General features: G+C 38.7%; 1 protein-coding gene and 1 long non-coding RNA gene across 3 annotated transcripts in view; one reads left to right on the top strand and one right to left on the bottom strand.

The window, feature by feature from the left end:
• DPYD (dihydropyrimidine dehydrogenase) overlaps positions 1-16,141 on the bottom strand; it is a 930,468-nt gene extending 914,327 nt beyond the window's left edge. Inside the window, exon 1 of the mRNA XM_005888124.3 lies at positions 16,007-16,141. Coding sequence (XP_005888186.1) covers positions 16,007-16,045 — 39 coding nt within the window. The 5' untranslated portion in view covers positions 16,046-16,141. The remainder of the gene's footprint in view (positions 1-16,006) is intronic.
• Positions 16,142-16,263: 122 nt separating this feature from the next.
• LOC138987226 (uncharacterized) overlaps positions 16,264-22,146 on the top strand; it is a 45,735-nt gene continuing 39,852 nt past the window's right edge. For both annotated transcript variants that reach the window (XR_011463662.1, XR_011463661.1), the window contains exons 1-3: positions 16,264-16,396; positions 16,492-16,557; positions 18,294-18,343. This is a non-coding gene — a long non-coding RNA (uncharacterized lncRNA). The remainder of the gene's footprint in view (positions 16,397-16,491; positions 16,558-18,293; positions 18,344-22,146) is intronic.

Below are 22,146 nucleotides of genomic sequence, written 5' to 3'. Positions count from 1 at the left end.
CTCACTCCCAGTCAGTTGTTTGCCAATCCGTCACTGGGAGGAACAGTAAAGAGAACCACTGACTTCATTAAAAGCTTTTCTTTATTTTTTATCTTTATATTGTGCATTTGTTACACTAATAAAAAAATTAAATTTAAAGATGCCTTTATTAAAACAATGGGATAATTCAGAGCTTATTCCATAGGATTCACTGGGCAGCAAGGTAATCATAACATTTCAGCAACAATACCTTAATAATAATGGAAAGAACTCAAAGGTCCATTCTAATCCAAAGTAGTTCCCATGGGTATTAAAAGGCACTGGCGAGCTTGAGTAATAGCATGAGAATTTGCATAACTAGTCAATGTAATTTAATATCCCCAGAAAAGTTGACTCAAAGAATAAAGGTTATCAAACCCAAAGGTTATATTTTTAAACCAAAGGTTCTTATGGAGGCATATTATTTTAAAATTGAGAAATGAAATAATTACATAGATTCCTGATTTATTTCATTTTCAGATTAACTGAGAACTAGACAAATTGCCTTGTTTTGAACATTGTAGAGCAAATTATAATTACACAATATGGACCTCTAAGCATTTGCCATTATAGCATAATTAAATCAAAATTGTATTAGTACTAAAGACACAAAAGAGGCAATGGTTAGGCTAATACAAATTAATCACAGCTCGCACCCTTGTAATGCATTTTTTTTCTAATTCTCAAATATGAAGTGAACGTCTTCACAGTGGCATCATTACTGTTATAAAGTAGAACTGCAAAAGAATAATGTCCTTCAGTCAAGGGGTCCGGTGAATCAGTTTTATAACATATGTCTAAATATATAGAAACTAAAGAAAGAAAAAACATATATATCATATATATTTAGAATCCCAAAACCAGTTTCAGTTTTCTTGTCCATTTTGCCGATTTTTCTTAATTTCCCCAACAAATAAGGACTGTGTCCTGTCAGAGGTCAAAGAAGCCTGGCAAAGGGCAAAACTGGTTAGTTGACACCATGTTGAGAAGTGATTGATGAAGCCTCATCAGCTCCCTCCACTGCAACCATCTGGTCTGTGGATTAGAAGCCATTCATACTTTGCTTCATTTACACATGTGAAGGACTCCTTGAAGAACTGAATATAAAACATCTTATTGAGAAATTTTGTGAATGCATACAGTGAGAAAAAATGAGGTAACATCTGAAGGACTTCTCACTCCTATACTACTTTGATTCCTCATTTTCATGTCATGTTTTTTAATGTCTAAATACAGAGCAATGTAAAACTGGCTCATCTTCATAGATTTTAGTTTCCAGTTCACCACTGCCTATAGTCACACCATTTAACCTTTCTATGCCCTTGGCCTCATCACTTCTGAAACTAATATATCTTTGAAAGGTTGGAAACATGTTTTTAAGTAAGGTGGGGGGAAAAAAGTGCTCTGAGTACACAGACCCACATTTAACCCTCTTACCACTAACTCTACCAGCTCCTGCAGTAACACCTGTCTTACACTTGACCTGGTTCAGCCAGGACAGTCCTCCTCTATCTATCCCTAGAAATAGACACCTAACTCATTTTTTGGCCCTTGAATTATAAGAGATTGTAGCGAATGTGGGAAAAGATTATATCAGAGCTTACATGAATCTATTATCATTTATTCAATAAAATGAAAATAGCAGTGTGAAACTAAATCATCAAGCTGCATGAAAGTAGATTTATAATATGCATACTTTAATTCTAACACCATAATTCTGAACCATCATACCCAAGCACTTTTCACCTTCTATCTTGATTTATACTTATTTGTGAATTTGCTTCAAATTACATTCTGATGTCATAAGCTCATTTAGGAAAGACACATTAATCTTTTTAGCCAGCCCCCACATCTTATTAATACTTAATGCAGTGCTTAGGATATAGCAGATACTTAACAATTACTTATAAAACTGAATGAAGATACATACTTTGTTCATAACTTTAGCTTCAAAAAAAATATATTTAATTTTCTGTGTAGATTTTAGAATTTATCTACTTGGTTCTTTGTCATATTTAATTATAACATACTTTTCCCTCATACAAGTACTGTACATGTCTGTAAGTCAAATGACTTCATGATAATCCAGCTTACAAATGCATTTGTTCTTAATTCATTTGTTCCAATCAATTATAGTGTGATGTAGACAGGAAAAGGATCATGATCTCCATTTTATGAACAGAAATTAGCTTAATTTGACAAAGCCATACAGTGGCAGAACCAGGACTTTAATAGCGTGTTTAGGGCTCTTTAAAATATATTATGATATTTGACCTTAATTACTTCCTTAAGCTATGAATGTGAATTTATAAAGCTCTCCCCTGTTACATACTTTAGCTTATCCCTAGCCTTACTATCTCTATTTCCAAACTTTCACCCCTCCTTCTCTTCCTTCCTTCCACAAATATCCCTGCTTTTCTGCAATTCATATTAAAATCTGTATTCATTTGCTAGGGTTGTCATTAAAAAAATATGCCACAAACTGAATGGCGTAAAACAACAGGCTCACAGTTCTGAGGCCTGTAAGTCTGACATTAAAGTGTCAACTGCCCTATTTCCTCTGAAACCTGTGTCTTGTGGAGGCTCTGGTGTTTGCAGGCAATCCTCTGCATTACTTGGCATGTAGATGATTCACTCCATCTCAGCCTCCATACTCATAAGGCAATCTTTTCTCATGTATCTTCACATCATCTTTCCTCTGTATTCTACTCCTTATAACTCTATGTTCCTGTCAGCGTACCAACCCCTTGATTACCACACTGCCCTCTGCCCAAACTCAGTGAAAATCAAACTCAGTGAAAGAAAACATCGAGTTTTCTTTCCCTCCCCTCCATTCCATATTTTCAAAGGGATAAAAAACCCCTTAGAATAAAAACAATCATTGGTAGCCATTGATATTTTGATAGCTGATAACTGCACAGCTACTATGTGTTCAAAACTATTAAACATGTAGTGTCTCCCTCAACCATACAACAATCTTATGGTATGTTACTATTACTGCCCCCATTCTTCAGTTAGGTGTGCTCAGTCACGTCCAACTCTTTGAAACCCCATCGACTGTAGCCCACCAGGCTCCTCTGTCCATGGGATTCTCCAGGCAAGAATACTGGAGTGGGTTGCCACACCCTCCTCCAGGGAATCTTCCCGACCCAGGAATCGAACCATTTGATGTTTTCATCATTTTTTTTATTTAAAAATTTAATAAAAATTAAAAAACATTATTAACCTTAAAAGGGTATCATTTTATACACATTCAAACACTGGTAAAAGCCATATAAAACTGTACTAGTTTTCAAGTATTTCGAATCCTTACAATAGTTTACCTGCAGTTAGCATCCTTTCATGATAATGTGATCTTAAACTCGTATAAAAATATTTTAAAGTTTTGCTTACTACTATCTAGCTTGGGGATGAAGGGGTGATGGGCAGTAATTTTCATGAACCATCTAAGAATTTTCTATGAATGCTTTATCTCTTTCAAAAAACATAGAGGCTTAAGAATACCAATCTTCAGAGTTCGGGTTGCAAGTAAATTTTAGCTTTAAAAGGAAGCATGAATCAAAAGTTATTTTGGAACTTCCCTGGTGGTACAGTGGTTAAGACTCCATGCTTCCAATGCAGGGGGTGTGGGTTTGATTTCTGGTTGGGAAAATAAGATTCCACATGCTGGGATGCATAGCCAAAAGATTAAAAAATTAAAAAAAGAAAAGAAATGTTCTTTAAAAAGTTATTTTGGTTAACACACCTAGGACAAAAGAAAAATGTTTTGCTTTATTAAATTTGTCATTGTGACACAACTGTGTTGAGGCAAAAGTAGTTACACTAATTGCCCCTTTCATCTTCTTAAGTACTATGAGAAAAAGGGAAAAAAGTGCAAACATGCATGTGCTTGTGTATACACACACACACACACACATTATTCATTCTTTTGATGTAAAGACTTAAGGCGAAAGAATCCTTTGAGAATCTGGACTGCTAGAGTGATTTTGGTAGTTGGACTTCAATATAAGAGTTTCTATCCTTAGTCACAAACTGGGATATCTGCAGTTGGTATTATATTTATTCATTTGAGATGACAATCTGAGATTTATCCATTCAAAATAACAATTTGAGACTCCCCACCCCCTTATCTTGTTATCTCAGGGCAGCAAAAACAAGGAACCATGATTGGGCAATAAAGCCACAAACTAAAAATAAGCATCAGTCAGGACCGAGTCCAAATCAAACCATATTCACATCAAATGAAATGACCTCCAAATGCCTAATGTCATTTCATAGCCTTGTATTGGTGGTATGAGGATGAGGCAAATGAATAATTGGTTCCAATTCCATTTTGTCCTTTCTGTCTTTGCACTCAATAATGAGCCCCTTTTCCATTTTAAATATACCTTTTAAAGTTGCTTAATTCAGTTGAATCATTGTAAGTTAGAAAGGTGTAACTGAAATGCACTATAAACCATTAAAGCCTCCCTCTCAAGAATATTTACAGTATTTTAAGAAAAAAAATTTGTTGAAGCATTATTTTTAATAACCATGCTAAAAAGAAAATAAATGTCTGATAATAAAGTTTCAGCTCACTCAGTCCTGTCTGACTCTTTGCAACCCCATGCACTGCAGCACGCCAGGCTTCCCTGTTATCACCAACTACCTAAGCTTACTCAAACTCATGTCCATTGAGTCGGTGATGCCATCCAAGCATCCCATTCACTGTCGTTCCCTTCTCCTCCTGCCTTCAATCTTTCCCAGCATCAGAGTCTTTTCAAACGAGTCAGTTCTTCACATCAGGTGACCAAATATTGGAGCTTCAGCTTCAGCATCAGTCCTTTCAATGAATATTCAGGACTGATTTCCTTTAGGATTGACTGGTTGGATCTCCTTGAACCCCAAGGGACTCTCAAGAATCTTCTCCAACACCACAATTCAAAAGCATGAATGAAAAGATAATGAAGTTTATCTTCAATAAATTTTGTTATCTCCACTCCCAGAGAATCATGCTGCTATTTAAAAATATTTAAAAAGTTAGTAAGAATGTAGGGAAATGCTTCTGACAGAATAAAAAGGCCAATATAAGACTGCACTCCTTCTCTTTTTTGTGTGGTATATATTATAGATTTTGGGTCTGAGGTTAATATTGAGTATGAGGTCTATACATAACTATATATGTATGTATATACATACATACATGTATGTGATTCTTAAGTTGCTTATTTAGTTTCAAACGCATTTTAGCAATCCTGCAGTTTTATTCCGCATTCCCTCACTACTATTGTTTTTGACATATTTTACATCTTTTTGTGTAGCCCTTAACTTCCTCTTGCAGATATAGATGATTTTACTACTTCCATCTCTTCACCTTCTTACTAGCTTTGTATGAGGTGGATTTACTACCTTTAGTGTGTATCTGCTTTTACCAATGAGCTTTTCCTTTTGTAATTTATATATGTTTCTAGTTCTGGCCTTTTCTTACTTGCTTAGAAAAGCCTCTTTAATATTTCTTGTAAAGCTAGTTTGGTGGTGCTGAACTCTTTTTCTTTTTGCTTGTCTATAAAAGCTTTTTATTTCTCCATCAAATCTGAATGAAAGCCTTGCAGGGTTGAGTATTCTTGGCTGTAGGTTTTCCCTTTCATCACTTTAAGTACACCATGTCTATAGAGTTTCTGCAGAAAAGTTAGTTGACAGCCTTATTGAAGCTCCATTCTATATAACTCATCACTCTTCCCTGGCTGCTTTTAATATTCTCGCTCTCTCTCTAATTTTTCCCATTTCAGTTACAATACATCTTGGTATTATCTTTTTTGTGTTGATCCCGTTTGGGCCTCTCTATGACTCCTGGACCTGGATGTCTGTGTACTTTCTCAGACTAGGAAAGTTTTCACCTATGATACCCTCAACCTTGTTCTCTTACTTTTCTCTCTTCTTCTGTGGCAACTATAATGCAAATGTTACTGTTTTTTATGAGATAGTTTTTACTATGTTTTCCTAGAGATCTAAGTTGTCCTCATTTTTTTCATTCTTTTTTTCTGTTCAGTGTCCGTAATTTCCACTACTCTGTCTTCTAGCTCACTGATCCATTCCTCTGTATCATTTCATTTACTGTTGATTCCTTCTAGTGTGTTTTTCCTTTCAACTACTGTATTCTGCATCTCTAGTTGGTTTCTCTTTATATTTTCTGTTTGTTATAAACCTCTAACTTCTCACTTTGTTCATCCATTCTTCTCCCATGTTCTTTGATCATCTTCACAATCATTACTTTAAACACTTTATCTGGTAGATTGCCTATCTCTTCTTTACTTAGTTTTCCATCTGGGGGTTTACCTTAACCTGTTGGAACATGTTTCTTTGTCGCCTCATTGTGTCTGAATTGCTGTTTTTATTTCTCTTTATCTGGTAGGTTGGTTGCATTTCCTGACCTGAGAAATGCAGCCTTCTGTGGGAGATGCCCTATGCATCCCAGCAGTATAGTCCCCTCTGATCACTAGAGCTATATGCTTCAGTGGTGCACCTATGAAGGCTGCATGGGTACGTCTGTTACAGCAGGCTGAGTACAGTGGGTAGTTTGGTAGATGTGGCTGCTCCTTCATCCAGTTGGTTTCCAAGTCTTGCCTTGTACAGAAGCTGCAAGCTACTGGTTAGCAGCACCAGGTCACAAGGCAGCTGGATGGAGAACCCCAGGAGGTCCCAGGACTTGTACTGGCTAACTCTTAGGCAAAGCTGGTTCTGGAGTGGGTTGGCATAGGGTTAAGATTCCTGGATCTAGAGTCTGTCTGCTGGTAGATAATGCCTGTTCCTGCCATGGCAGGCTGTGAGTTTCTGGGTGTCCCAAACTTGGTGCTGATGAGTGAAGCTGGAAGTCAGGGCAACTGGCTGAGGAGTCCATGATATCTCAGAACTGATACTGGCCTGCTGGTGGGTCGGGCCAGGGTTGGTGGAGTCTGAGGCTGGTGCTGGACACTGGTAGGCTCCACGGGACACTGGGGCCAGGGTCCATGGGATCCCAGGGTTAGTGCCAGCTCACTGTTGGGCAGAGCCAGTTCCCAGGGTCTCTGGCTGCATGGCCCCAGGCTTGTGTTAACTCACTGCTGAGTCAGAACCTGTGGCGGCTGGCCAAGGTTTCTCAGAGTGGTCTCAGCCTGCTGATAGGTAAGGTGGACCCTGTCATGGCAGGCCACCAAGCTGTAACTGAACTGGAACTGGTGTCCACTCACTAGCAGGTGGGGCTGAAACTCACTGGGTTCTGGGATTACTGCCTGCCCACTTGAGGGAAGACCTGGGTTCTGGAGTCTCTGGTTGAAGGGCCCTAGGGATACGAGTTCTAATGCCTGCTCCCTGGTGTGTGGGATCAAGTCCCAGGCCCACTGGTAGACAGGGCCATATGTAGCAGAGGCTGTGTGTTCAAGGGATCTTAAGGCAGCCTGCTCGCTGGTGGATGGGGCCCTGTGTGTGTGTGTGTGTGTGTGTGTGTGTGTGTGTACACACACTGGAATACTACTCAGTCAAAACAGAGAATGAAATTTTGTCATTTGCAACAAAATGGATGGACCTGGAGGGTATTATGCTTAGTGAAATAAGTCAGATGGAGAAAGACAAACACTACATGTTAACACTTATATGTGGAATCAAAAAATAAATTAAACAAATGAATGAAAATAACTAAAAGAAACATAATCACAGATACAGAGAACAAACTGGTGGTTACCCGCGGGGAGAAAAAAGGAAAAAAGGGCAAGATATGGGTAGTGGATTAAGATATACAAAGTACTATGTATAAATGAATAAGCTACAAGGTTATATTGTATAGCACAGGGAATATAGTTAATATTTTATAACTTGAAATGGAGTATAATATATAAAAATTTTGAATCATAATATTGTACACCTGAAACTAATACTGTAAATAACTACACCTCAATAAATATATAAATATTGTATATGATTGAACTATTTAGGGGAAAAAAACCTCATGATAGAATAATACTAAATTACTATTAGCATGACTGTTTTATGTGGTGTGACTGTATGTTTGGGATCTTCTTTTCACCTTTTTTTGTATCTTTTAAATCTTCTATAATGATCACTAAAAATAATTTTAAAATTAAGTTAGAGAAATGAAAAAATGTTTTAATGAAAATTAACCTCTCAAAAAGAGTATTTTTCTGTGAAAGTTGTCATGATTTATTCCCAGGGATCTGTGAAGGGGAACTGAATAACTTTCTCTTTGAATTACTGAGGACATCAAACTTTTACACCAGCATTCCCCAAAATCTGTCATGGAAAAATATTTAGCAGAGAATCCCCAGAATTTTGAGGACACTGTGGTGCAGAATCAGAGAAAAGTAACTTGTATTTCTGTGGGCCTGGGGACCCACCTATTTGTAATCTAGTTTCCACTGACAGTTATCGATCAAAAAGCACACTGGAGAAACTGATTCCTTTTTGGAATCTCTGTTCCTAATTTCTAGTTAAAGATAGCATCATCCTACAGATATACAAAAATATGAATTTATGAATTCCAGATCACGCTTCACAGAACTCCAGCCATATATAGAAAAATCAGACTTCTTCTGCATGCTCAGGGGAGATTTAGACTTATTTATTTGATTAAAAAAGAAAAGGAAGCAGGCAAGCATGAAAAAAGTAAAAATCAGATGTATATCAAATCCACACAGCTGGTATAAATGGTGCACTTAATCCTACATAGCGTGTAAAATACACTAGCTCTGACACCACCACCTTGCATTTCCTTAATATGATCACCCAGCAGGTCATGTTTCCAAACAATTTCACCAATCCCATATTTTATTACAAACCATCACTGAAAGACTGATCGATAACAAACTTGTTGAGGAAATCAGCAGACTCTTCCCAGAGGTTGAGTGACTTCCACAAGGTCAGACGCAAAGGATCTGACTTGTGGAGCAAAAATATGCCCAAACTTGGCCCCTATCCCAGGATGCTTATTTTCACTAACATATAGTAAATACACATTATCTTCTATTGTTTTGCTGAAGATCTTCACCTGGCCTTTAGTTAAATATACTAAGATTTTTAAAGCTTTAACATGCTACTATGGTCAATTTTTAATATCATTCAAAGGATTTCACAAGGACTAAAGAAGTGGATCTACTTACAGGAGTCAATCTTGAGTAGGTAAAAACAAGGTGAAAACTGGAGGCTGAGGCTTGGGGGGAGAAGTGAAAGTGGGAAGGGGCATGGGGTGGATCAGCAGAGAGTGGGAGGTAATAAAATATTGGGGGAGTGAGAAGTGCAGTCAGGCTCCATCCTTGAGCACCATCTGTATAAATCAGGCCTGGAGTTGACATGTAATTTTGTGTTGGTCCCCTGAGAAGTGGCCCTCAGGGCTTCATTATTGATGAAGAGATTTTTCTTCAAAGTGGCCTAGTCAGGATTGCCTCAAGGGGACATTCATAAGCACTCATAATATCAATTTCCAAGCACCTGGGAGGTAGGAACACAGATTGTCTCTTTAATTATTATGATAGAGGTAGAGGATAGTGAGAATGCTATTACACAACCAAGCTGAAATCCTCAAAGAAATGAAATTATTATAATGTAATGCAAAAAGTTTATGATCTGAGTCATCCTTTAGAAAGGACACACTTTACCTTTTCCTGGTGCAAAATAGGTTGATCTCCAATTCCCTCCTCCCTCGGACTTAAAACAGTTACAGAATGTATAATATTATATGTATATATAATATATATATATATATATATATAGCATAGTATATAATACTGTAATATACAGTATATAATATATATTATATAATGTAAATATATATTATAAAATACTATACAAATATAGTGTGTGGAAGGATGCTTAGAAGCCCAGAAAAAACTTTCTTTGAAGCTAATATGATGGCTTAAAGAAACTGTAAGTTTAGTCCAGTTAAACACAAGAGATATGGAGCTGGACACTTTTTCTTAAAATAATGATACATAAGGATTTCTTTTCACAGAAGAATAACAATAATCCTGTCTGAAAATCATTGAGAATGCCAAGAAGTAAATTTCCCAATGGTTTGACCTGATCTAGTCATAAAAACATGCAGAAAAACACCAACAATTCAATCCACATGTACAAATGCAGTGAAACAGCAAGGGTTAGGAGTAGGAGGACTCCTGCATTTGACTCTCTGCCCCAGTGTGTTAGATGTGGACAATCCTATATAGAAAAGGCCTTCACCACATGCTTCCTCTAAATCTTTTACAGCTTACACTATAGGGCTTGCTATTCAGTGGGTGCTAAAATGATTTTTAAACAGAAATCAAAAGCAAAATGAAGACAGTCCTTTTAATTTGACCTGAATTTCAAAAACTCCCCCATCTCACTGTTAATACTGACAAAAATAATTCAGGAATTTACTCATAAGTCATGTCTGCAACTTTTTTTAATCTGTAATAAGCCCCTCTCATAATTCTTCTAACTTCATGAACTCTCTCTTTCCTCACATATTTTAACAGCTTTTGATACCACTAGTTAATTCTTGGAGTTGGGCAATATTCTAACCAAATGACATTTATATAACATATATGTATAACATACATTCAATCATAATATTTAAAATAACTACTACCATTCAAGAGGTATATATTTCAAGTGACAGATGCTGAGTTATTATATGTACATGACTCCAATTAATCCTTATGTCTAGTACATGAAATAAGATTAAATCCAACTGACAAAGAAAGAAATGACAGTTTAGGAAACAACTTGACCACAATCATACAAACAAAAATATATATAATATTGGTGGCAGGATGTGAACACAGGCCTATTTTAACACAGTGTGTTTATTTTGTTTTTTAAACTAACCATGAAATGAAGCTTAATTTTTTGAAGTACAAATCAAAAATTTTATATAAATATAATGAGTTCCTAACATCAATATATAGATAAGTATGGTGAAGAGTCTGAAAGAAAAGTTATATGCTGAATTAAATACAGATGTTTCATATCTACTAGTATAACATTTTAATTAAAAGCAATGGAAGCAGTAATAATTATAAACCACAGGAAAGACATAATCCTATTAAGAGTTATCAGTAGTATAACTGGCTCCAGGATATCTGTGAACACCCACATTATTGATGTTTGAGGCCAAAAAACACCTTCTGTCTTAATATGGAGGATTAAGAGGAAATGAAGTTCAGAAGGCAAACATGTCACATTTGAAAATCAAAATCCTGATCATAGATAAATTCACAATCTTAGAATGCCTTATTAAGTATTTTTTAATTAAGGCAGGATATAAATGACACAGAATTTTCTTTACAGTTTTAAGGACTATTTATCACTGTGTCCATTTAGCTAAGAAGCAGAAAGGCAAATTGGCCAGTTCTCATTTTCAATCTCTTCAGCACACGGAGGCCTAGACTATATCAAATATCTTATGGCTTCTTTGTCACATTATTTCATGACAAGAAATATTTTTCAGTCTCATTGTCTTTAATTTTAGTATTTCTAATATTGTAACTTAACATTATGCTAATTTTTTGAATTCTCCCCACAAGTGACCACACCTGTTTATCCTATAGGAAGGTCTATTTTTTAGCTGTTGTGTTGCCAGTTCATATACAACGTATGGTAAAATACTGTATTCAAATAGTTAAGGAAAGATATGATTGCTTAATGATCATCCAATTATCTCAGCATTTTGATTAAAGGTCTTCATAGTATTCTTATTAATTCCTCACTGCAAAGGTGGAGCTTTCCAAAACTGGATATTCCTTCTACAATGTAAGAAAGGAGGCTATTGAATTTTAGCACACTTTTACAATTAAGCCATCAGTCAACACTATCTGCTATGATTAAGATTAAGCAGATCCAATCTAAAAATCTCCCTAGTGATGGATTCATCATTAGTCATTAATCTGTTTTTAATTAAATCACTGAAAGCAAGTCATCTGAATTCATGTGTAGGAGGCAGAATTTAGAAGAAAAACTATAATGAAATGTATATATATATATGACCATTCTTAACTATAGAAATGTGTATAGTACCTTAAAGCTACAAGAGGCTTCCACTGAAATAACTCCAAATTTGGAGTAACTTTCCAAATACTGTAATCAGGCACGTTTCTACTGCCCTGCTAAATTCCTTAGAAAGGAGAAATACTTTAAAATTAAGTATTGTCCACAGGACAGCTTAAAGTAGGGAGAACAAGTATATTTTTAAAAATGCAAACTCACAAAACAAATTGAAAATGAAATTTTAGTTTTAATGCTTTAAAAGCCTTAGCAAGTCAAGATAGCATTCCCAGAGATTTGTGGCACCCAATCAATAAAAGCAAGGAAACAAAACTGGACTTAAAAAAAAATGTAGGTTTATATAAATAAATAATGCATACCTTCTGCAAAGCTGTGTTTGTATTTTCTTCTTGGGATCTACCTCCTCCCTCCCCAGGGGCAAAAGCAGTTATAATAAAGGGTATTCTTGCAATATCTTTTCTCACCTCTACCAACGAATTAGCCTTTTTGCAAAATTCTCCTAAAAATTTAATTTCTCCAAGTTGTTACCCTTATACTCCCGTTTCCCAAAGCCATCACTTTATTATCTTATTTTCTTAATTAATAAACACAAAATTCTCGACTGTCTTCTCAAATGAATAGAAGTTATAGGATCAGTTATTCAAAAACCATTTCTATTTAACTCTAAAAGTATTATGATTTTGTGGATATTGGACTGAAACCTTTTTTTTTTTTATTCACAGTAAATTTGAAATGAGTTTATAAACTACCAAAGAGTCATTAACTGATAATTCTAAGAAAAAATCTTGACTTGGGGTTGTGGAAACAGTAGAGTGGTATATAGCAATTCAGTTCAGTTATAAATACTTACCAGAATTATTAATATCCAAAGAGTTAATTAAAAGTTCACTGTACCTGCAAACATTTTTCTTCAGCTATACTTCTATAGTAAATTCTCAATTATCCATGTCAGTGGAGAGGAACAAAACACTGAACAAAAGTGAACTCTTCCAAAATCCTTCTTACTTGCTTTTAAAAGTACAGATAATGACATTAGACCAGTTGTCGATTCAAACTAAGTGAATTATTGTGAAGGTATTGCTGAGGTGAGGGAAAGTGATCAATGTCTGATAGTCACCTTTTTTGAAACCTTCCCCAAAGAATTTGTATTCAAAAGTCATTCTTGATAAAATTCAGTTGTATCCTAAAAGTAAGCCCACAAAGCAAAATATCTTTTAAGTCTATAGCTACATTAATGAACTTTAAAATAACAATTATTTCATAGGCAGTGATTTTCCTTAGTGTTCAAAATTTTTAATTTTATCGTATTTTGTTCTTTTCTGGAGAAGATGTGCTATGACATGTTTTCTTGTCTGATTATTCTCCTTACTTAGCAAATCATGCAAATGTGACACAGAGAAGTTAGGTATTTAAACAGTCACCTGTCTGAAAAGGCGTAGAAATAGACCTCAACCACAGGCAATTTGCACCAGATTCCAAAACAATGTGGTCCTGAACCACATTAACATATCTGGAAAAAAGTCTGATTTCTCATACATCTTCTATAACGACAATAATTTTTGAGCATGTGAGCTAGGTTCTATTGCCGAGTACCTGTTATCTACTACTGCATCCTTGCTATGCCTATCTTCCTACCCAGGGATATTTTAGTTTTGGAGTCTGGTGACCTTCTGACTGTTTTTTATGCTCTCAGCCCTTCAAACCCAGATGTGATATTGGATTGAGGTTAGAAATATGGAGTGAGCACACAAAATAATTCTGTAAACCTCAATAACTTTTTGCCCCAGAAATAAAATATTTCTTGGCTGCTTCACTGCAACTTGAGGTTCTATAGGTAGCTTAAGGGGGAAATTAAATCACTGTTATAGAGGGTTGTTACTATCACCTTCTGTTCTTTTCTCATTTATCAACTGAACATGTACTCTGTTTTACACTGATAATTTTTTTTAAAGATGGTGTGCTTCATATATTTGAGACTAAGGCAATGGTCACAAGCAGATAAATTTCTAGACAATGGTTTTAATGAATTCATTCAAAAAAACCAAATCCAATGTATGCATTCAAATTTGATAGAAAACTAAAAATTATGAGCTTTCATAATTCATTCAAAAAAATGAACTTTGGTGAGTCAATAGGATCACTTGAGACATCTACGCTTGAATGTATTCCTCTAGATTTAATGTATTTTTTCACACTGCATTATATTTTAATGATGAATTTCATGCTCTTTCATGGTACTCTAGCTCAGGAATCGTGGATATTACTTTGAGGGAAAAGAAAATAACTATGTGTGATGAAAGATGTTACTGATTAAAGTGTGTTGCATGTGTGAACTACACAAAAGCTGAAAAAGCTTAAATACCACTATTCTATATTACAAGTAATATCAGGCTGACTAAGGTTAGACTGAGGTGAGTAAATGTAAGGGTCTGACCTTCTTAAATAGTCTTAGTTGAAACAATTCGGGAAATTAAACTGGTCATTAATGTTTCAGTGGCATCTTTTCCTTAGTGTAATGTGGTTAAGAACTGATTTCATGGACAAATGCAAAACAGCTACCGATAAAGAAATTCAAACTCCAAAAGCTGCCAGCCCTCTGACATTCTTAATTCTGAAGTCAGTACATCAGTACTACATGAAGGTTGTCGGAAGGTTACTATTTGAGTTAGCTTAAAAAGGGGTGGGGGGACGGGGGTTGGTTAAGTCAAAGTAACAAGGACCAAAAAGACCAACATAAATCAATCATCCTTTACCTTGTGCATGAATGAATATTGGGTTAAATATATCACACTGATCAATATGAAAAAGTAAACTATCCACAAGAGAAATCACAAGTAAAATTAAGTGGACATGTACACACAGCATGTGCGTGTGTGCTCAGTCATACTTTGGCTCTAATTACCACGATGGATTTTTCAAACGAAGTATGGAGTCTGGAGAAAACACTACTACCATCCCCCAAACAGAACACAAAGTTCCTACAATCAATGTTAGAGGCAACGCGGTGGCAAAAGCAGCTCTTTTGCAAACAGGTGGTTTTAAAGTTTTACTTAAGCCACTGACTGAAAGGACGGAGCAAAGAAAAATGTCATTTGTTAAGAAAACACAGGCATGCACAAAAAAGCCCCAAGCAAAACACAACAAAAAACTAAAAAAGCAGTTTATTTTAGCTCAGAACTGTGAACACTGGATTAGTATGTCTAAAATCACTGCTTGTAATTATATTTCTCTCATCGCATGCATAAAGGTCCTAGGGAGAAATCGAAGGACATGTTACTTCAGGTTACTACATGTTACTTCCTGTTTATTCACAGGAAGAAAGATGACATTTTTACAGGAACAGGGTGCAAGAGAAAATTTAAAAAACTGTTGAGAAGAGGAATATACAGTTTATTTTGTATTTCTGAAGGCACTGTATTTTTCATGTTCTCAATATCCTATCTCGTTCTTCCCTATGTTACTTTCATAAGCAATACTAAGGCTAGCAGTGGCTGCTGTAGCTTACATATACATCTCCATTATTTCTATCCTCCACCTCTGCAAATATGCAGAATTCAGCGACTGGAAGTGGGGGTAACAGACAGGTATCCCGAAACGCTTACAGGGCAAAAGAGGAAGTGCGGGATAGGCTGCGAAATGAACGCCCTTATTAGAAAGTCCATCTCCCTCGAACTCTTCTAGTGCTTCAGTCACGGCCACCCAGAAACTTCGGACCCTGACTCCGAAGTAAACAGCCAGGTCCCAACGCGAAGGACACCCCTGCAGCCGCGGACTCCCACTCTTCTCCCCGCCAGCCCACACGGGGCGCCGGCTCCTCTGCTGCTCCTGCTCCTCCTCCTCCTCCGCAGAACTCGAGCGGAGGCAAAGTTTCCCGAGTCTCCCACTCTTTTCCCGGCCCGGCGGTGGCCGCAGCGCCCTTTCGGGCACCCACCAGCTGCGCTCCCCGCCCTCCCCTCGCCAGCCCGCGCGCAGTCGGTACCTCGATATCCGCCACGTCCTTGCTTAGCACAGGGGCCATGGCGATGCCCAGAGCCTGGGGTTTCCTTGCCACGAACCCTTCCGCGTCCTCAGGCTTCAGCCAGAGACGAAAGTGACAGCTTGCCCGAGCGCCCCTAGAAATAGAAAACGGAGGGCCAGAGGCGCGGAGGCGGGGCGGGCGCCAGGCGGTGACGCCCCCGGGGCGGGGCTGCGCGCGGGGCCCTGAGGCTCCTCTAGCCCCGCACAGCGGGCAGAGCGGCGGACTGGAGTCCTGCCCCGGCTCCCGCCTCCGCCCCTCCTCCTAGCTGCTTGTTTTCCTGCTACTCTTGGCAGGAAGGGAGGGAGAGAGCGCACTGGCCTCTCGTCTATAAACTGTTCGAGGCAGAGCTAGGTAGGTGGGGGCTAGATGTGACAGAGCCGCAAGATTAAAGGTAAAAACAATCGACGCCCTAAGTAACAAATTATTCATTTTCTTTCCTTCCACAGGAGCCCTGCGAGGTGCAGAAACACTGTCTTTTGGCAACTGCATCTTCAGAATTCCTCAGGGATAAGGTAGTAAATGTTCCTCCGTACGTTCAACAAATAGGCGGAAACAGGCAAGGGCAAGGGTTTTCTGAAAATGGACGGTCCCTGGGGGCGGGGGCAAGAGGGAGGCGAGGAGAAGAGGGGCCAGGAATAGAGGTGAGAAAAAATTTCTACAGTCAGAAGCAGCAAGCAGTTAAGTCCTGTAGGTGGTACAGAATCAAGGTTGTATATTTGCAGGACAATCCATTCTAATGGCCTTTAAAAAAATAATTCTAAAACGTGAAGCTCTTGTCAGGAGTTGTTCTTTATGTTTTGTTTTAGAGCTTGCTGGGGAGGGAGCTATTTCGTTTGGAGATGGTCTCAATCCAGAAAATATTCTCCTCACCTCTGAGTATATCTATCTGTACTCCAGATGTCTCTCTCCATTTTCCCTCCATCGTCCTCTCTTCTCCTGAAACTCATCTTGCTTACTTCTGTTAAGGATTTTATCACACTTCTTAGTTCTCTTGGCTAGACAGTGAGCACCTGGGTTCTAGTATTTCCTCTTCATCATTATTCTTTCATTAGTTCATCATTTCATTCAATAAATATTTATTGAACATTTTCATTACCAAACACTGTGTTAGGTTATCTGGCTATAGTCTTCAAGAAGAAACATCACTCTCATGGAAAGTTACTCAGAGTAAGGAAATGAGCAAACTAATAGGAGAGATGCCTGCCTGAAAGGTAAAAGAAGGATTAGGGCAGAATTAATGGGGTGTCAGAGAAGGCAATGGCACCCCACTCCAGTACTCTTGCCTGGAAAATCCTATGGACGGAGGAGCCTGGTAGGCTGCAGTCCATGGGGTCGCAAAGAGTCAGACACGACTGAGCGACTTCACTTTCACACATTGGAGAAGGAAATGGCAACCCACTCCAGTGTTCTTGCCTGGAGAATCCCAGGGACAGGGGAGCCTGGTGGGCTGCCGTCTGTGGGGTCGCAGAGTCGGACACGACTGAAGTGACTTAGCAGCAGCAATGGGGTGTGAGTGCTCACTATCATGGGTGGGTGGGAAGACTTCTTTAAACAAACCATCAGATTACCTTCCAGAACCTGGAATTTACTAGGAGATGGATACATTTTTCTTAAATAGTGCATTAAGAGAAGGTAGAAAGTTACACAGAAACCTTGAAATCTTTCTTGACTCCCTTTTTCTCCCATATTTAATGAGCATCCCCAAGCTCTCAGAATTCAACCTCTTAAATACATCTTGGAACATTTCTTCATTTCTCCATCTTCACTGAACCCACCAAGAGCCAAGCTGATTGTATTGCAACTTCTATTCTTACTTCTTTTCACTGCAGATTAAACTTTAAAACAGAAGGCAATGGCACCCCACTCCAGTACTCTTGCTTGGGGAATCCCATGGATGGAGGAGTCTGGTAGGCTGCGGTCCATGGGGTTGCTAAGAGTCGGACACGACTGAGTGACTTCACTTTCACTTTTCACTTTCATGCATTGGAGAAGGAAATGGCAACCCACTCCAGTGTTCTTGCCTGGAGAATCCCAGGGACGGGGGAGCCTGGTGGGCTGACGTCTATGGGGTCGCACAGAGTCAGACACGACTGAAGCGACTTAGCAGTAGCAGTAAGCTTTAAAAAGTATTAATTGGCTCATAAAACACACACACAGAATAAATCTTTCAGTGATTCCCACTGCATTCAGAAGAAAATACAAACTTCATTGTGACCTCTGAATAACCAGCACTTCCTCTCTTCTGCAGCTTCACCCTAGGGCTTCTCTTGCCAAGAGTCACTGTGTTCCAGTTACAAGGTAATATTACGTCTTGTCTTCTACCACTTTTCTCCCTTTGTACATATCCTCCATTCCACTGGCACTTTAGATCTCAAAGAAACTTTCCCTGACCCATGCCCACCACCAACAAAATTAGACCTACCCTGTCTCTGTTATCCTTTCACAGCACCCTATTTTTTTCTCCATAAGTAAGTAGGTATTAGTTGCCCAGTCGTGCCTGACTCTTTATGACCCCATAAAGTCCTGGTGGACTGCAGCCCACCAGGCTCTTCTGTCCATGAGATTTTCCAGGCAAGGATACTGGAGTGGGTTGCCATTTCCTTCTCCAGGGCATCTTCCCGACCCAGGGATCGAACCCATGTCTCCTGCACTGCAGCAGATTCTTTACTGACTGAGCTACAAAGGAAGCCCCATAGCCCTGTCAGATTTTATTTGCCAATTTATTTGAGTGTTCAGTTCAGTTCAGTTGCTCAGTCGTGTCCGACTCTTTGCGACCACATGAATCGCAGCATGCCAGGCCTCCCTGTCCATCACCAACTCCCAGAGTTCACTCAGACTCACGGCCATCGAGTCAGTGATGCCATCCGGCCATCTCATCCTCTGTCGACCCCTTCTCCTCCTGCCCCCAATCCCTCCCAGCATCAGAGTGTTTTCCAATGAGTCAACACTTCGCATGAGGTGGCCAAAGTACTGGAGTTTCAGCTTTAGCATCATTCCTTCCAAAGAAATCCCAGGGCTGATCTCCTTCAGAACGGACTGGTTGGATCTCCTTGCAGTCCAAGGGACTCTCAAGAGTCTTCTCCAACACTACAGTTCAAAAGCATCAGTTCTTCAGCGCTCAGCCTTCTTCACAGTCCAACTCTCACATCCATACATGACCACTGGAAAAACCATAGCCTTGACTAGATGGACGTTAGTTGGCAAAGTAATGTCTCTGCTTTTGAATATGCTATCTAGGTTGGTCATAACTTTTCTTCCAAGGAGTAAGTGTCATTTAATTTCATGGCAGCAATAACCATCTGCAGTGATTTTGGAGCCCAAAACGTAAAGTCTGACACTGTTTCAGCTGTTTCCCCATCTATTTCCCATGAAATGATGGGACCAGATGCCATGATCTTCGTTTTCTGAATGTTGAGCTTTAAGCCAACTTTTTCACTCTCCACTTTCACTTTCATCAAAAGACTTTTTAGTTCCTCTTCACTTTCTGCCATAAGGGTGGTGTGATTTGTGTAATATATGTCACATCTATTTATGAATGTAAGCACCAGGAAGCGAGGGTCCATATTTGGCTTGGTCGCTTACTGAATATTCAGTTTCTAGGCAAGGACTGAAACATATGAGAGAAATACTGAGTGACTGAATGAACTCAGTAGATCCTGAAGGAGATTTACACACTAAGCAGTTTGTTTTAGAAACTGTAGTTTCACTTTACCATGTATTCTTCTCAATGTTCTACTTATTCCTGGGAAGTAAAATCATAGTATTTATCAATGACTTTCTAGTTAAAATGTGTCAAACTACTTTCTTTTTCCTGGAGTAATTTTCCAAAGTCAGATTTCTTTCATCTTCCTACAATCATACTTTACTTACCACCAGATCATCTATATCCTCTTTTTTGGAGATTTTTTTAAATGTATACATGCATATGGATAGTAGTGGTGCGTGTTCAGTCATGTCCAACTCTTTGCAACCCTCCAGACTGTAGCCCACCAGGCTCCTCTGTCCACAGGATTCTCCAGGCAAGAATACTGGAGTGGGTTGCCATTTACTTCCCCAGGGGATCTTCCCAACGCAGGGATCGAACCTGCATCACCAGCATCTTCTGCATTGGTGGCAGATTCTTTACCACTGAGCCACCTGAGAAGCCCATACATACATATATTGTACATATATTTAGAAAGAGAGAAAGAGGATTTATACACATGTGCATATATACACATATGACATATATATAATTGTAATACATATGATTCCTTTTCCAGGTTAACCAGAAAGTTTCAATAGTTGATTTCCTGACCACAGAGATATAGATTTAAGTGTTCTATTAGGTTGCACACTAATATAGATCTTATCAATTAGCAATCCATACTTCTTTTTTGGTTGTTTTACAGGTATAAGTGTGCAAGTTATCCTTAAGAGTTAGAAATGTATTTCCATTTTTATTTTATGTGACTATTATTCTCCTAAACCACTATATAGGATAAGCCCCAAATATGCTATCTTTCCAAAGATGAGAGATTCTTCAGTGATACTCAATAATCAAATATAAAATTTAAATGTTATTTTACCATTCCCTCAACCTTACCAAACAGATGTATTCTATTCTGAGAAATTTAATTAAGGCATATAATCACATTGCTCATATGCCACACCTATACTCCACGATCAGTAATTGAATCTAATAATATTTTAAATCCATTGAAATTCCACATTAAACACAGTTGTACCTGTAAATAATCCAAGCTGTTTGAAGCTTACTGAAAATGCATTCACAGTACACTTTTTTAAAGTTGTAAATTATGATGGCATTTGTCAAGCTGTCCCTCCATCTGGAAGCACAGTCAAATATCAGGTGTTCCACATTAATTTTTTTGTAGGCTTTGGTGAGACAGCTCATCTAAAATGGTGCAAACTTACCAAAATGCATCTCAGCCTAATAATTTACATTACATAATTGAATATTATTATTATTACTATAGTCAGAAGGAAGGCTTATGAATCATCTTTCATTTCTGGAAAGTTATTCAGTACCACAAACTTAGAAACACAATAAACATGTAGGTTTCCACGTGCTTTTATGTCCCTGCTTTACTCAAAAATTAAGCAATTTTTAAAACATTCTTTGGGGGGGTGGTCCTAAGATGGCAGAGGAATAGGACAGGGAGATCACTTTCTGCCCCACAAATTCATCAAAAGATCATTTGAACACTGAGCAAATACCACAAAACAACTGAACACTGGTGGAGGACACCAGGCACCCAGAAAGGCAGCCCATTGTCTTCAAAAGGAGGTAGGACAAAATATAGAAGATAAAAAGAGAGACAAGAGAGTTAGGGATGGAGACATGTCCCAGGGAGAGAGTCTTAAAAGTTTCCAAACATCAGGAAACCCTCTCACCAGCGGGTCTGTGGGGAGTTTTGGAATCTGAGAGGGCAACATAACCAAGAGGAAAAAATAAATAGATAAAACCCACAGATTATGCACCTAACTGCAACTCCCAGTGGAGAAGTAGCCCAGAAGCTTGTGTCTGCCACCAGCAAGCGGGGGCTGAACAGGGAGGCGCAGGCTTCATTGCTTAGGGTAAGGACCGGGCCTGAATGCCCTGAGGGCAATCTGAGGGAGCTAACATGAGATAGTAACCCAAACTGTGGGATAGCCAGAGAGAAAAAAAAAAAAAAAAAAGGAGAGAGAGAGAACTTTCCCATGAAAAGCTCTAACCTAAGGTAAGGCACTGCTGGGCCCACTCACAGAACAAAGGACTGAGCCAATACCAGAGGAGAGTCAGCTGGCTGCAGACCAGCCCATCCCCCGCCAGAGGCAGGGAGGCAGGTGGGCGACAGCCAGAGCTGGAAGGAAAGGGCTAACTTGGCCCCAGAGACGGCATCCCCTACCAAACTGTGAGGCTCCCAGTTGCTAACCAAGTCTTCCTGAGATCCTGAATGGTTGACATCCATCAGGAGGGTCGCAGCCAGAGATCAGTGCCCCAGAAGAGACACACAGCACACCTGAGACAGCGCTCCCACTGCACACCCAGGAAACCAAGCGGCTGGGACCAGGGAGGTGATAAGACACACCGCCAAGCTGGGAAGAGTGTACTTGAC

The sequence above is a fragment of the Bos mutus genome, chromosome 3 (assembly GCF_027580195.1).
Source record: "Bos mutus isolate GX-2022 chromosome 3, NWIPB_WYAK_1.1, whole genome shotgun sequence".
Taxonomy (NCBI): domain Eukaryota; kingdom Metazoa; phylum Chordata; class Mammalia; order Artiodactyla; family Bovidae; genus Bos; species Bos mutus.
Note: the sequence above shows the minus strand (reverse complement) of the source record. Positions and strands in the feature narration are given on the sequence as shown.